This window comes from Triturus cristatus, chromosome 4_1, assembly GCF_964204655.1.
Source record: "Triturus cristatus chromosome 4_1, aTriCri1.1, whole genome shotgun sequence".
NCBI classification, from domain to species: domain Eukaryota; kingdom Metazoa; phylum Chordata; class Amphibia; order Caudata; family Salamandridae; genus Triturus; species Triturus cristatus.
In genome coordinates this window covers 1,114,125,747-1,114,141,067 of record NC_140585.1, presented here as the reverse complement: position 1 = coordinate 1,114,141,067, position 15,321 = coordinate 1,114,125,747, and the positions used below count along the sequence as shown (strand labels likewise).

The 15,321-nt window shown below is 45.1% G+C and overlaps 1 protein-coding gene across 4 annotated transcripts in view; it reads left to right on the top strand.

The window, feature by feature from the left end:
* The window catches only part of HBP1 (HMG-box transcription factor 1), a 425,155-nt gene that overhangs the window by 148,614 nt on the left and 261,220 nt on the right, over positions 1–15,321 (top strand). For all 4 annotated transcript variants that reach the window (XM_085654131.1, XM_085654129.1, XM_085654130.1 and 1 more), the window contains one exon: positions 1,940–2,132. In XM_085654131.1, the coding sequence (XP_085510257.1) occupies positions 1,940–2,132 (193 nt within the window). The remainder of the gene's footprint in view (positions 1–1,939; positions 2,133–15,321) is intronic.

The window sequence follows — 15,321 nt, the reverse complement described above, 5'->3', positions numbered from 1 at the left end:
GATCCCAGGCACTAAACAAACTAAAAGCAATGCATGGGGTGTTAATGAAGTCCTATAACGTGAGTCATTTTGTGTAAAAAATAAAATAAAAAAAAATTAAATAAAATGGGACCTTAAAGTAGGGGGAAATCACGATAAGAGTCCACTCTCCATTGAGGAACTCTGTGTACTTGCCTTCTTTTTATTCCTTGAGTACATGTGTGTTACTTCAGCTCATAACAATTTTCTTTCGTCCTTTGAGATTTTTGACTTCCAGGCTAGTTATTTACTTAGATGCTTACAGTTGCTTTGTTTCATCAGCATGCTATCCTGCGCTTGACTGACTCATTGCCATCTGATGCATATGAACTTGCAACATAGAGGTTTTAAATCCCCACCTTATGTTTGATCTTTAGAGCGTAAGGTTATACCCCACTTTTTCTGAGCCAGACACCTCAAACTGAACACTCTTCACTACAAATAGTTCAAATGAATACATATCCAAGGATATAATAAATGCACTCAGTATGTCACTTTGTATTTATTTTTTTAATGGAACCTACCCAGCTTTTTGGACTCGGTAAGGGGCTGCAAAAAGACCACTGGCTTTTTGCAGGCTGTCTAGCGCATTACCTTTGTAATAGTCATCTGACAAGGAATGAACATGGTTTGCTTCCTATCTTCACTCCTTTTTCTCTGCGCGTAGCTACAACCTGTCTAGTACAAATTGACTATTTAAGTTTATTAATATGCTCTTGGGGTTCTAGGAGTGCTTTTCCTTTCCTTCCAGCACTACTTCCTGTCCTCATTTTATATTTTTGGATGTTCTACTCTTAATTATTACTTACTTCTATTTCACTATTGTGCTCTTTTTGATCTCTTTCAATAAGGCTGTCATGAATTGAAATCTTTTCAAATGTCTTTGGGCCAGACACAAAGACACTTTTACACTACGTCTATAGTTTTCTATTTGATTGTTTTCTTCAGTCAAACAGATGCCAAGTGCTAATAAACATCCTCTGACGAAGAGCCTGAAGGGGCCTGAAACTATGACTTGGTTTTACTCTTTTTGTTAATCTCGGGTACTACGCTTTCTTGCACTTTTTTGTTGTTCTGCACAGGTCAGTATGCAATTTTATTTTCCACTACTGCTTCACATTAGAAGTAATATGATCGGATTAATAAATCTTCCTGTCTCAGAGTGATTTGTGTTGGTCTGTATGGTCCTCTTGACCAGTCTAGTACATTTGCTAAAGCCTCTGTGCCACAATATATGCCACAATATTGAGACTTAATCAGCTGACCTTTTGATCTAAATGGTCGTCCAACTGATTTCCACACTTACCCCCAAAACTCAGGAGTGTACCTTCAACAAACTTCAAGTCTAAAAGATAGAGCTTCCTAACTTTGAATGTTCATTTTCTTAGTGTAGATGTGGTTTGAGACCCCAAATATTTGCAGATCGGTTTCTATTATTTATAATTGGATTAAAACCCTATGACTTGTTTAAAAAAATATATACTTTTGTGATCTAAAGAGAGAGACACTTGAATTTGTAGAGGTCATAGATAGGGATTTGAGTTTGATCTATGTTTGTGTATGCATGATTTAGTTCAAGATTGTATCATTAGAGGAGTGGTGCTAAATAAATACACCAGAAGGGGTTTTCTTGGCTTAGGATATGGCCAATAATATTAACTTGCCAATTGCATATTTTATTTTCCCATTGAAACTTTAAAATGTAAACGTATAAGTATACTTTTAATCTAAAGTGTTTTGAACATATTGTACAAATGATAAATTATTGCTCTTCATTTGAAAATGAACAAAAATTAAAACGCATTGGTTATCTTATTATTGTAAATGATCATCTTGTTTTTTATTTCAAGTTTATGTTCTGCTTATGTGATAGAGCAAAGTGTTGACAACTAATGTTTTTCATTTTATCTTTTTCTTTTAGTCTTGTCATTTGAAGTTTTACAACATGGTGTGGGAAGTAAACACTGATGAAATTCCCTGTTTAGTTCAAAAAGTGCAATTATTGGTTGATAAGACTTCATCTGGAATAAACCGATCTATAGAGATGCTCAAGTGTAATGAAAATCTTCCCTCTTCACCTGGATATGAATCTTCTGATGATCATATGGAACTTGGTTAGTAATCTTGTGTTCTAAGCATGACAATTTCATAATTTGTGCAAATTGTTATGCTAGTCAGGATTGATGTTTGATTTTGGCACTAAAAATAACTTCTACTAGAATCTTTTAAAGAACTGTTTTGAAGAACATGTGCCTACAACAAAATATTACTCTACTAGTAAATGGAAGTTATCCACAAGTGATATTTGACCTTTTTCAAACTATACCAGTTGCTCAATCATTTGAATAATCCCACAATATCTGCTGTGGCCAGAGTAAGACATTTTTATTTAAATTTTTCTTTAGAGTTCATCTTCCAGGAGATGTAGCTGACCGGAGCCCAGGAGGCTACATTTGAGCGAGTCACCAATCTAAATACCACTCGTCTTACTGGGTGAGGAACGTAGGTGCACCTAAGTCGTCCAGGGGGAGGTCTTCAGTGCAGGAAGAGAAACTGCATTGAGTGAACAGAGCAATGTATCAGACAACATTCTTCATATTTATTTTATGTTTTATAAAGCACATAGCTACCCAAATAGGGCTTCCCCTCGTTACTGCAATACCACTAGATCACAAATGGTGGCTTAGAAAAGCTAGGTTTTGAGAGGTTTTCTGAAAGAACTTTGTTAGGAATGAGATGAAGGGAAAGAGTGTTCCACATTTTAGAGGCCAGGTATTGAAAGGGCCGAGTTCCTGCTCTGGCTCTCCCAAACTTTGGAGGAATAACCAAATAAGTGGTAGCTGAACTCAGTGCTCTAGTGAGAACATATGATTGAATCATATGCCTGAGAAAAACAGAACCCAAATCTGAAAAGGCCCTTCATGCAAGGCATGAAGTTTAGAATATGATCCACTTCGAGCCAATGAAGAAGAGGAAACTGAGAGGACACCAATTGGTCCTTCTGTATGTGCAACTACTGCTGCACAGCATTTTGGACAGCTTTTAGTGATTTGATAGAGGACTGTTTAGCCCCCAGATAAAGAAAGTTCTTGTAATCCAGGGGAGACATGATAGTTGCCTGGACTACAGTCCTAGTATGGACTGTCAGAGCCCAGAGGATATTTCTTAGGCTCTGCAGAAGGCCAAAACTCCATTTTAGCAGCTTTTTAATTTGGAAGGCCATGGCCGGATCACTGTCAAACTAGATCCAGAGATCGTTTACTGCAGGCTTCAGAAGGGAAGGGCCACAATCATCCGGCCACCAGGCAGAGTACCAGCGATGAGGCTGATTCCCTACCACCACAATTACTGTTTTTCCTCCAATGAGCTGCAAGCAGTTCATTCCCCTCCAGTTGGAGATATCTGAGAGGCAGGTTCGAAGACATTTTGATGTCCTGCCATAGTAAAGAGAAAGCGATAATACCAACTGGGTGTCATCAATGTATGAGAATCGAGTGAAGCCAAATGATTCCACAGGGCCAACCAGTGGAGAGATAGATATATATATTAAAGAGTCAGACTCGGACAAACCCTGCTGAGTTCCACACTCAGTCGCTAAGTTATCGTAGCGAAAGATTTATCTAGGACTTTAAAGCTCTGATCTTTTAAGAAGAAGGAGATCCAATTCAGAGCCATACCCCTTTTCCCACAGCTCAGCAGCCGTCTAAGTAGGCGATCACAAATGGTGGTGATAGTGTCATAAAGTAGAGCCCCTTTTTAGATAAATTTAGGTGACCCTTTGATGAAGTCTGACCACTGAGGTGGATCGGCAAGTGAACTAGGATGACTGGGGGGAGGATATGGAGAAGTAGCGACAACTGCTACTAAACTGTTGTGGTGTTTTAAGTGTACTGGTCGTGGAGGAGTGAGCAGGTGGAGAAGTTGATCATTGTACTTGTTGGGAGGGGACCGTACCATCACGGTGACTGGACCCAAGTGCCCTGTAGATTTGTGCCTTTCCACCCCGCTAGAGACGTATGATAGAAAAGGTGCCTGCCAGGTTTAAAGTGCACAAGGTTGAAAACCATACTGCTCCTTTAATGAGCCAGCAGGTTTCATCTGCAAACATTTGAAGAGCCAGAGAGGGGTTTCGAGTAATCTTTTCCCAATGAGAAGGAAAAAGAAGAGTTGTGATGATGGTATCAATGGGGCCCTCTTTAATCATTAATGAGCCTGAGAAGGCCAGCAGCATGGAATGAGGGGTGAGATTCTCGATATTGAACACCAGGCCCTTCCTACCCTATGATCGGTCCCTCTGGGCCAGTCGGTATTTGCTTGCACTTGCGATTAAGGAAAGAGAAGCATATTTTTAAAAAGATTTCTTGACTGCTGGCATTTATGTGTTCTTTTTTTTTTTAATGGATGCGCCATGCTATACCGATCCTTGAAGGATACTTTAAGAATGAGCCTGGCCTGTTGTATGTGTTAGCAATTGCTGCCTCCTTGCCATTTTGAGTGTCCTTATTACCTGGCTGTGTGTGTGCGCGCTTCCTTCCTTCCTTCTGTGTGACATACACTGTCGCTTCCAGCCACACCCACACCAAAAAGCAAAATACTCTGGGGCTTATTTAGAGCTAGGTAGTAATGGAAAACACTGTGACTTGCAGAGGAAGTGCTACACTGAGAGGAACATCCACTGGTGGAGTTTCCGCCATTATACCGGGATCCTCCTCTAAGTTGAGATCGTTCTCAAGAAGTTGGAAAATTTGCATTGCCCTTGATGATCACACCTAAGAAATGCTTCCTCTCACACACCACCTTTATTACTGGATCCTTAAACAGATGATTATATACCTAAATACATATTGTTCCGCATCTACACATGGTCCTGCTCAGGAAGAAATGTCTAACCAGTCACAGGCACATGTGCATGCATACACCCGCACACACTGTCTCGCCCCTGTACTACCGGTCTCCTCTTTTTTAGGTTTCACCTGCACAGTGCTTGCGCTGTGCTTGTGAAATCTATTGTTTTGAAAATGAACTTAAAAGGGGCTTAAATTCCGCCCCCTCTCTTTCCTGGTTTTTCATTGGTTCATGTGCGTGCTACTTACTTTCCCTTCATTTCTATTGGCTGTTGCATATTTTCCTGCGTTTACCAATGCTTGTTCTTGGTCTGCTTCTCTTATCAGTTTCCCGTAGCTAAAATCCCCTTTGGTGGAACAATATTTCCATAAAGTTTTGCCCCTTTTTGCTTTTTCGTCTTACAGCAGATTTATTTAGGGCAGTTTATCACCCAGGGAGATTAAGTGATTTGCCCAGAATCACAGGATGTTTTGACGCCAAGACTCAAAGCGGGATTCCCAGCTCTCAAATAGGCAACTCTGGCCGCTGCGCCACATCCTCTCCATGATTCTTGTTTTCAAAGGGCTATGCTGCCAATGCATGTCTCCACATTCACCTGTTCCAAGAGCCACAGTCTGCTTGGTACATTTGAAACTACATTCTGTACAACAGTCGAGTTAACTCCATTGTAACTTGGTGAGCAGCAAAACCTCATGCAAAGCATGATGGCTGGTGTGCAATCTGTTATTACTCCTTTTAAAGCAAAGAGAATAAAGGCTGGTCGGTCTTTGAGGTAGAAACTAGGTATGTAGAAAGAGGACCACTGCTCCCAATTGCTTCTGTGCCTGTTATCCACATGCCCCGGCCATTGGACAGATACGCTCCAGCCGTCTGCGTGTTTGTAAGTGGATGGCTACTCACTTCTGTGCTGCATTCCCTGCTCCCTTAGAGTGTGCCGGTACCATTTGTTGAGACAGAACATTATTTGCATTGTGTGGGATATGCACATTGGGACCAGCACAGATCTGCACAAGGTCTTTGTGTGAAACCCCCTCAAACTCCTGCAGGGGGCAATACAGGAAAATATGAAGATCAACTTAAAATTTATTCTAATCCATTCATTTTTCCTTTTGAAATAAATATTAATCAAAACATGTAGTCCAACCTTTAGTATGATAAGTGAGAGGCAAAGATGGTAGGATGCGTTAATTTGAAATATAAGGTAATATTAGTACTTCAACTGAACACTTTGCGCTTGTGCAGTCGGGAAGCGTGGGGTACAATTACGTCTTTCTTGGAAATTATCTTGTTAAGGGACTGTGTAGTGTCATCAGAGGATGTCGCGATAGGTGTGAAACAGGCCTCCTGTCATGGGATTGGCCGATATACTTTGATCACATGTGCAAACCACTGTCTCAATATATTAAGCCGCTGTCCACTTGTGCTGAAACTTAGTCTAAACATGAATTTGCACTATTTCTTGAGGTCATACACTGATGACCTTTCACACCGCCTTTCCCAGCATTCTTTGGGATCACTTACACCGTGGCGTAGGAAGGCACTCAGTGACCCACTTGTTAGGACATTTTCCACTTGGCGCATGCTCAAAGTTCAAGGTTAAATGGCGAGTGTTATGCACCCCCAAGAATGATTTATTGACCATCGTCTGTCAGCAGGCAATCTGTGCACGGACACATGGTCCTTCTGGATACGTTTGTTGCAAGCATAAAGTAACCATGGTAAAATAAACATGTTAAAGTTGTAATATTCATTGCCCACTGCACTCTGTATTGACTCATAGAACAGTTTGCCTTTGACGATAACATTACTAAACAGTCTTAGTTCGCAATTGGGGGCCACTGATGCAGTTTGATTTAGTGGTACATTCATCTCAATATCTTATTATTTTTTAAGAAGATAATGTTTTTTTTTAAACACAACCCAAAAGAGAATGTCTGTTTGCGCAAACGGATAAAAAGTTTAAGTGCTTTGCCAAGATTCACAGGAAGTTGCGCCGCCAAGACTTAAACCGGTATCCCCAGCTCTTGAGTCAGCAGCTCTGGTTGCTGCGCCACAATCTCTCCACTTCTGTGATACTTGGTTCTCTGTTTTTCTTTCTCTTATGCAGATCTTGCACATTTTTAGGTCTCGAGCCTAGCGTTGCAGTGCACAGCACTGCTCGCGCAGCGTGAGACCTCTTGTACGGGGTTTCAAAATCGCCCTAGGAATCGCACACTCTTGTGCGTGTGCTTTTCCTTTTGGGCCACGCTATTGGCCTTTGCGTGCGTCTTTTTATTAAAGACCACACGCAATTGGCCAAAGGCGGGTGCATTTAATTGACCAAAGGCGGGAGCATTGCTCCGCCCATGGCCTATTGGTGTCTACTACGCGCACCGCCGGCCATGTGGTTTCAATTATCGTGCCCAGACACGGGTGCAATAATTGAAACCACATGTTTTGCTATGGCTCGCACGCACCACTCGTGGGCCTGTTTTTTTACAATAGCGATCGCTTTCACTGCCGCTTGGTTTTGTTTTACTGCCGCCTCACTCCAACTGCTTTGTTTTTCCACCGCACCCATATTTTGACCCCTGGAAAAAAAATTCTAAATGGATTCGGGATGTGTTTTTTAAGGGAGGGTGACAAAGCTTGGTGTATGTTTTTAATAAGAGGGGCTGTATTATCGGTAGAGATAGGATAACGGGGACCTATATAATCGCTGGCGAAGTTCTGGTGAACATGAGCACTACAAGGAAGAAAGACTTGCACATGCTTTCATCTCCATTGGACACTGTCGCATGCAACGTGATACGAAAACAGGCAACCTGCAGCTGTCTATTCTCGGCTTATATCCGAAAGACCTATTGGAGGCCGTAGCTTGACATGTGGTCTTTGCTTATCAAATTATTGTGACTTCTTCACACAGATGAATTTATGCTTATGCAAAGTAAGTGTGACAGTTATGGGCAAAAAAGATCAAATTATCCACCACTCGATTACTCACCTTAAGCTCTGCCTGCAGCTCAGGGGCTAGGCTCAGCACTAGCAGGTAGTGTGCGTATGCTGTACCAAAGTCTCCCTCGGTTAAGCAGTGCCCAGCGCTATTCAAGGAGCTTGACACCAACGCCTCTTGGCCACGGGAGAGCCGAGGGCTGCATGATGCGAAGCTGCACGAGCTACCAGCCGGCAGTGCAGTTGCTGTTATAGGAACGGCAACTGATGGTAGAAACACACAGTAGGCAGCGTCAGATATCTCGGATTTTACTGTCATGCTACAGAGAGCAGCAATGCTTAGGGTAGCGGAGCGCAACAGGGAGGGGTCTGAACTCCAATACAGCAGCTATCTTGGAACTGTGGTGGGACCGAAAAGGATCATTCATTAGCGCGCATACGCTCTACTTAGTGCACAATAACGTTGTTACCAGAGTGGGTATTTTGCAACCATATCATAATTTTTCATACTTTAAAAACATGTTTCGCTAAGAATTGAAGCACCTTCCAATATTTGTGCATGTATGAAGCTGCTCTGCTCGTTAATTTAAACCTATGTTTGCGGTTTTTGTGTCTGTTGTGCGGAAATAACCTCGCTTACTTTTAGGAGATCACAGAAGAAAATTTGCAGCTGTATCATCTACGTACAAGCGCAAATCAGCAACAACGCGATGCACAAACATCCTCCCCTTTACTGACACACAGCAGCCTTTGGTGTTGGTTCGAGGAAGGTGCCAACCTGCATCTGACCTGTCAAAATAGGAACCAACTTTAACATACTTTAGAGCTGTTTTTAACCTCATGCGTTCTACCCCTTATCCCCTTCGAATGTATTTATTTATGCGTATTTGTATAGCGCAGACATTACCCAAAGGTGTAAAAGCATTACTGACCGGGCACGAGTCGAGGGTACACTCGAGTAGACCGCGTCTACCAACTAGTTTCTCAGGTTGGACGACATCTTCCCTGCCAAGCAGTTGGCCCCTCAGAAAAACGGGTTAGTGAATTCCTGTGCAGCTGTATAATAAAACTGGTTCTTGTTTTCAGTCATCCTTGTGACAGATGCCACATCTACCCAGTCGTTACCGGACGCTTCTGCAATGTTTTACGGGCGGCAAAGGGGTTTACTTGTGTGCGCATGATGTGCTGTGCCACATGTGTGCATGCTCTCCATACTAATCAGGGGGCAACTGCCAGAGGCCACATCTGCCTGTTAATTCCTGGTCGCTTTTACGTTCACTGTGTCATATGTGCCTTCTTCCATCTCCTTGGCTCTTCCACTTCAGCGCATTGCGGCAGTTTATTTTTTCATTTGTGCCTCCTTTAGATCCTCTTGGCCCTTCACTTTACCTGATCATGGTGCTTCATTTTGGGTGTGTAGCTTCTTAAATCTTCATAGCGCTTTCGCTTTAACAGCATTAGGCATGGTTTCAAGTCGACTCATGGTACAGTTCTGGCTGCTGTTTTCTCACCTACCTATATAAAGCACTCTCAAAACCTGCAGTCATATTAGCACTATCGCATATATAAATACAATACCTCCCATACTACGCACGGGGAAACAGACAGAGGCGACATCTACTCTAGACAGTACACACTACTGCTACCTACTCCTCTCGCCACCACCAGTTATTCTTACATACCAGTTATTCTTACATACCAGTTGTAAATCCACATACTTAGTACAGTGCTGCAGCTATTTCTATTTACATACATTCACAACACTACAACCAAAAACATATTAGGAAGATATTGTAATTTCAATGGCAATAGCTCTAAATCTAACAAATGCGAGACCTGTTGCATTGCAAATGCTTGTTATTTTTTAAAGGGGATGATGCAGCATGTTTTCCCTCTGCCAAATAAACTGCAAATCCTACCCAGCGAATAACCAGGTATCTGGTATCCTAGGGGTCATAGCTTGAAGCTAAGCATGGCAGCTCCAGCCCAGATACTTCACCATCCTGAAAAAATACTGATTTAGAGAGCCCATCCACCACTGCAATTGCTGCGAGGGGGTGGGATTACTTCACTTCCAAGAAGATCTAGGACCCAGGGCTGCTGCACCTTTCCCCAAGACGGCACCTGATAGATGCTACCTCTGGACCTGGCAATGTTGCACCCTCCGGTGGCCCGATGAGTGGCTGAGGTTTACCCTGAGCAGACTTGCTGTTGTGGCGCAGCCTGTGGGGGAACGTAGGGAAGGAGGCTGTGACTCCAGTCTGACAGCTGCGAGTTGGCCCATCACGCTACTGCTCTCTTCCTCACGGGCTGTGGCCTGCGTTGGCCAACGTTGCCTCCCCCAATCTCCTGCCTCGTGGTACCATCCTGGGGCCTGACTAGGATCCAGCCGGTCTGACACCCCAGTGGAAGTAGGCCCGCAGGCCTCGTGGTGGGGGTGGAAATGACTGTCAGCCCTTCCCCACTAAGAGCTTACCGTGGTGACCAATGCATCACTTCTGGGTTGGGGCGGCCACCCGGGGGTGTTGTATATCCAAGGGCTTAGGTCTCCAGTGGAATCTCCGCTTCATATCAGTCTTCTAGAGCTGTGGACTATCTGCTTGGCATTGAAGGCTTTCCTCCAGTCCTTCAAGGGAGTGGTGGTTTAGTTGTTCACGAATCACATCATCGCCATTTGGTATTGCAACAAGCCTAGTGGGGCTGTGAACCCTGTGCCACCCTGTGGTAGGCGGGTGGAAATACTGGATAGGGCAGACTAGCTCAGCCAACGATGCCTTTCAGATCACATATGGCATCTATGTCCAGAGGAGCATAAGGAGAACCTTTCCTCAATCTGTCTGCCACGATGGAGAATGTGCAGTATCCGCACTTCTGGGTGTTGGAGTTTCCTGATCGGCTCTTGCTCAGACTCTTTCCGCTTACACTGGAACCCGGGACTCCTGTACTCCTTTCCCCCGAACTGCTTCTATCCTGGGTTCTCACAATAATCAGGACTGACCAGGCCCAAGTTATCGTAGTGGCTCCAGACTGGGCAAGGAGAGTTTGGTATCCCTAACTCCTGAGCATCTTTCCTTTGATTAGATTGCCCTTTTGGAAGGATCTCTTGTCGCAGCAGCTTTGTGGCTTGGTGTTCTTCACAACATGTTGATCCTTTTTCTGCCTCCATGTCGGCGTTGTTGTTTGTGCTGTTGTTTGCCTGACAAGGCCTTGGGCACCATTAAAGGTTATCTTTCTGTCACCACTGCTATTTTGCAGTGGCCCAATTGGCCCTTACTGTCTATCACTTATGACACGCTTCCTTAAGAGCTTGCAACATTTGTTCTCTTCTACCCCTGTTATCATGCATTACTGAAAACCTAATTTTGCCCTGATGTTTGTGCTCCCAATTCGAGCCACTAGATAGCTGCTGTCTATGAGAAAGTGCCCCTCTTTCTGCATGGTTGCCCCCGCTTTTTGCTGAATTGCTGATGTGCTTTGACTGAGTGTGCCCTGGGCTCCTGCTAATTGGGTACCCAGGGCCTATGGTCTTTCCCTAAAACTGCATTGAAGCCTAAACCCAATTGGCATCTGGCCATAGGTCAGCCCCTGGTAAATGGTACCACAGGTACCCAGGGCACTGACCAGGGAAGGCCTCTAAGGGCTGCAGCACTTATTGTGTCCCCCTTAGAGGTCCTGTACCCTTACACTCACACACTGCCTTTGCAGGCTGAGTGTTTTGGTGTGGAGCAAAGTGAAGAGTCAACATGGCACACATCCCTGTGTGCCATGCCTACAACCCACTGCCCTGGCATAGATCAGTCACCCCTCAAGCTGGGTGCACTATACCAGTGGTGAGGGTACAGGTGCATGAGCCCTGTACCCCTACAGTGTCTATGTCCATTCTTGGGCATTGTAAGTGCAGTGTTGCCATTAAGAGTATATGGTGGTGGGAGTTGGTCATTACGAACTCCACAGCATCATAATGGCTACACTGAAAACTGAGGCGTTTGGTATCAAACTGATGGCAGTGTGGGATTTAATGAAAAATGCACAGAGGGCATCTTAGAGATGTCCCCTGAAAACGAACCCACTACTAGTATCCAGGCTGAGTCGTTGCTTCCAGCTGCCACCACCAGACATGTTTCTAGACCCCTGGGTCGAGATCCTACTGCTCTCTGGGGCCTGAAACAATACACATCCTGGGACGAGGTGCCAAGCCTCCTCCCCCAGGAAGGGCAGGGTTCACGAAGGTGAAGTTTCAAAGGCTTGCCGCCTTTGTGAGCTTCCACAGGCCACTTCCTGCTTTCAGCAACTGGTCCCCACTGATTCTGACCCCCACTTTGGGCGGGAGAACTGGCAGAAAAAACAAGTGACTCCACTTGAGGGGTGGAGTTGGCCTACCTCTGCCAACTCCACCCCTCAAGTGGGGGAGGCGAGGTGAAGCACAACTCTCAGTCCCCGCCATCTTGCAGATGGGAGGACTCCGCCACTTAGGGACAGGCTCATGTCTCCCTCCCACTGAAGGGTGGCATAATAGTGGGTATACCCACCCCTGGAAGGGACCCATTGGTCCCTACCTTTTACCTACCTGTAATGACCCTAAATCTGATATTTAGGGGCACCCCTGAACCTTGCTTCCTCAGACAAGAAGAAACTACATGGGGAAGGACCAAACAGCCGTGCAGCAGCTAACAGGAGGGAGACGCCCACTGACTTTTCCCCAGCCCTACCGGCCTGTCTCCACCTCTAACCTGCTCCTGCGAAATCCTGGTGTGTCCTGCAGCCAGCAACCTCGAAAACCCCGGAGGACCTGCCTGCCTTCAACCCCAAAGACTGTGTCTCCTGTGAACACCAGATTTGTTAATCTGCAACCTCTGGTTCCGGCTGGACACCGCGGATCCGCCCCACTCTGCACCCGCCATCCATGGTCCGAACTCGAGTGGGTAAACACCATGTGGAACTCCCCGGCGATCCTAACCCGAGATCTGGCGACCCCTGACCTGCCTGAATCTTCCAGCAGACGCCTGCAGCCTAAATCCGGAAGGTCACCCCAACAGCGATCCAGAGCTGGTAAGAAGATCCAACCCCCAAAAAGACACCCCTGCACCCGACGCCCCACAGCCTTGGGTGGCCAAACCGACGGTGTCTAACCAACCCCTAACTTCCCAACATACCTCTCGAAGTGGTGGTCGCACCCAGAAGACCTTTGTCCCCAAGCCTGCAGTGCCTTTGCAAACTGAAGGTTCCCCATTGCAAACAGGGCGCCCAACGTCTAAACAGCACCCTGCACCCAGACGCCCTAGTGCCACTGAGGGTGCACCTTTGGTGCTACTTTGTTTCCCCATTTGCCCTAATGCCCATAGCTAAAGTCTAGGAGCTTTGCTCCCTCAACCAAGTGGCCTGCTCGTCAGCAGCCACCAACCAGAGGCCGCCTATCCCCTATTGGATAACATTGGGCCTCACCATTCTGCACCCAGCTGCCCTGGTGCCGCTGAGGGTGTAACTAGAATGTATCCTTGACCCTGGGGGACCCCTGAGTCTACCCCTTGAACCTCAACTCCCACAACAAAATACTTCCCTCAAAACTGATAACACTATTTTCCTCTATAGTATAACATTGACTGTTTTTCAGTGAAAAGTTTCTAAGGGTGGAGTTTGAAAACCTATAGAAATTCTTTAAAATTGTACTATTTAACAAAAAACATTTTACTTACCTGTTTGCGGGAAATGTTCCAGAGTAGTATCCAGATATACTACTCTGAGTAAGAAAATTAATCCAAAAATAACTTACCTGTAATCTTACTGAAAATCCCATTCAAAGTATATTTACTGTATTCGGAAAAGCATTCCATTACCAGTAACACTACTGTAATCAAATCAAAGTACATTTACAATCGCAAACCAAACTGTTACAATCTGTATATTTATTGCAAAGTACTTATCACTTGCCTGTGCCAGGCTTGCTTGGCTCTAGAAAATTAAAAGAATATATTTGATACAAAAACAATTGGTCTGAAGTTCAGTCTGAGTTTGTGACTTTATTTGCTGACGGAGTGTGTACGACAAATGCTTAACACTGTCCTCTGATACTGCCTTACTGCTCGACCACACTACCACAAATAGAGAGTGGTGCTATCTAACTTTACCTCTGCCTACCTTTGGTGTTCCACTGGACTCTGTGCACACTATACCTCACTTTGGTATAGTATATACAGAGCCAGCTTCCTACACCATCTGAGACTTCTGACTTTTAAGACTATCTTCTTAGTAGCCATTACATCGGCCAGGAAGGTCTGTAAACTTCAAAATCTTTCAGGTAACCCTCTGTACACAAGCTTCTTCCCAAACCCACTGGCTCTTCCGACTCGCGCCTCCTTCTGACGTGGTGACTCAATTCCACTTCAGCCAAAGCATCATGTTGCAGACACTTTTATGCTCCACCTCATTCTTCTAAGGAAGAGAAAAGGCTCCGCCGTCCAGATCCAAAAAGAGCTCGGTCTTTTTACATTGATCTTACCAAAGACTACCGGGTGGACCATCAACTCTTTGTGATTCACAGGAGAGACAAAAGGCAGGGCTGCGTAGAAGAGAATCCTCTCTCTCTGGATTATACATTGCCTAAAGATCTGCTACAGACTAGCTAAGAAGCTGCCTTCTGAGGACTTGTAGGCCGGTTCCACCAGTGCCAAAGCCACTACTACAGCGTTCGCATGTGGAGTATCTGTCTTGGACGTCTGTCAAGCTGCTACGTGGGTGTCACACCACAGGTTCACAAAGCACTACTGCTTGGACAGTCTGGTCCGTTGAGATAGTCATTTTGCCCGTTCGAGCCTCTAGTATTTCCAGGTTTGAGCCAGTTTGCAGAAGCCTCCGAGAAGGTATTGCCTCTATCTATTCTAAGATGTGGGATCTGTGGTTAGAAGTCACTATCAGGAGACCCCGTTACTTACCTTTAAGTAATGGTTTTTCTGACAAACTTGTAACTAACTGCAGATTCCTTCCCTACCCTCACATCCTTCCCGATCTGTGAAATGGCTCTTCACCCAAAAGCTCCTGTTAGATTCTGCACACTGGTCATTCATCATTTAGTCATGGCTCCACGTTTTTGGTGCAGAAATAGTCATGAAAATAACTGATTTCAGCGTGCTGGACTGACGCCTATATATGCACTGCACACATCACTTCCGGTATAGATGACGCCGATGTGGAGCCGCTCGACATCATCTACCGGTAGGCAGAGGCACTGCTCAAGGTTTTCCAGATCCATTGTGATGCCTGGAGTGTATTATAAGATGAGGAATCTGTCGTTAGTCTCCACCAGAAAGAGTGTTACTGAAGCGAAGTACCTTGTTTGTTTACAGCTTTATGTGGGGTGGGGGCTTATGTCCTGCCACTGAATTCTCCCTGCCCCCCCCCCCCCCCCACCATACGAAGTGTAAATGCGGCATTTGCCTGCATTCCTATGGCTAAGGTTGTCACAGACGCTGGGAAGGAATGCAGACAGGGCTCCCATTGGAGATTTATCGAGTCCCTCATTAGCGAGGGGCT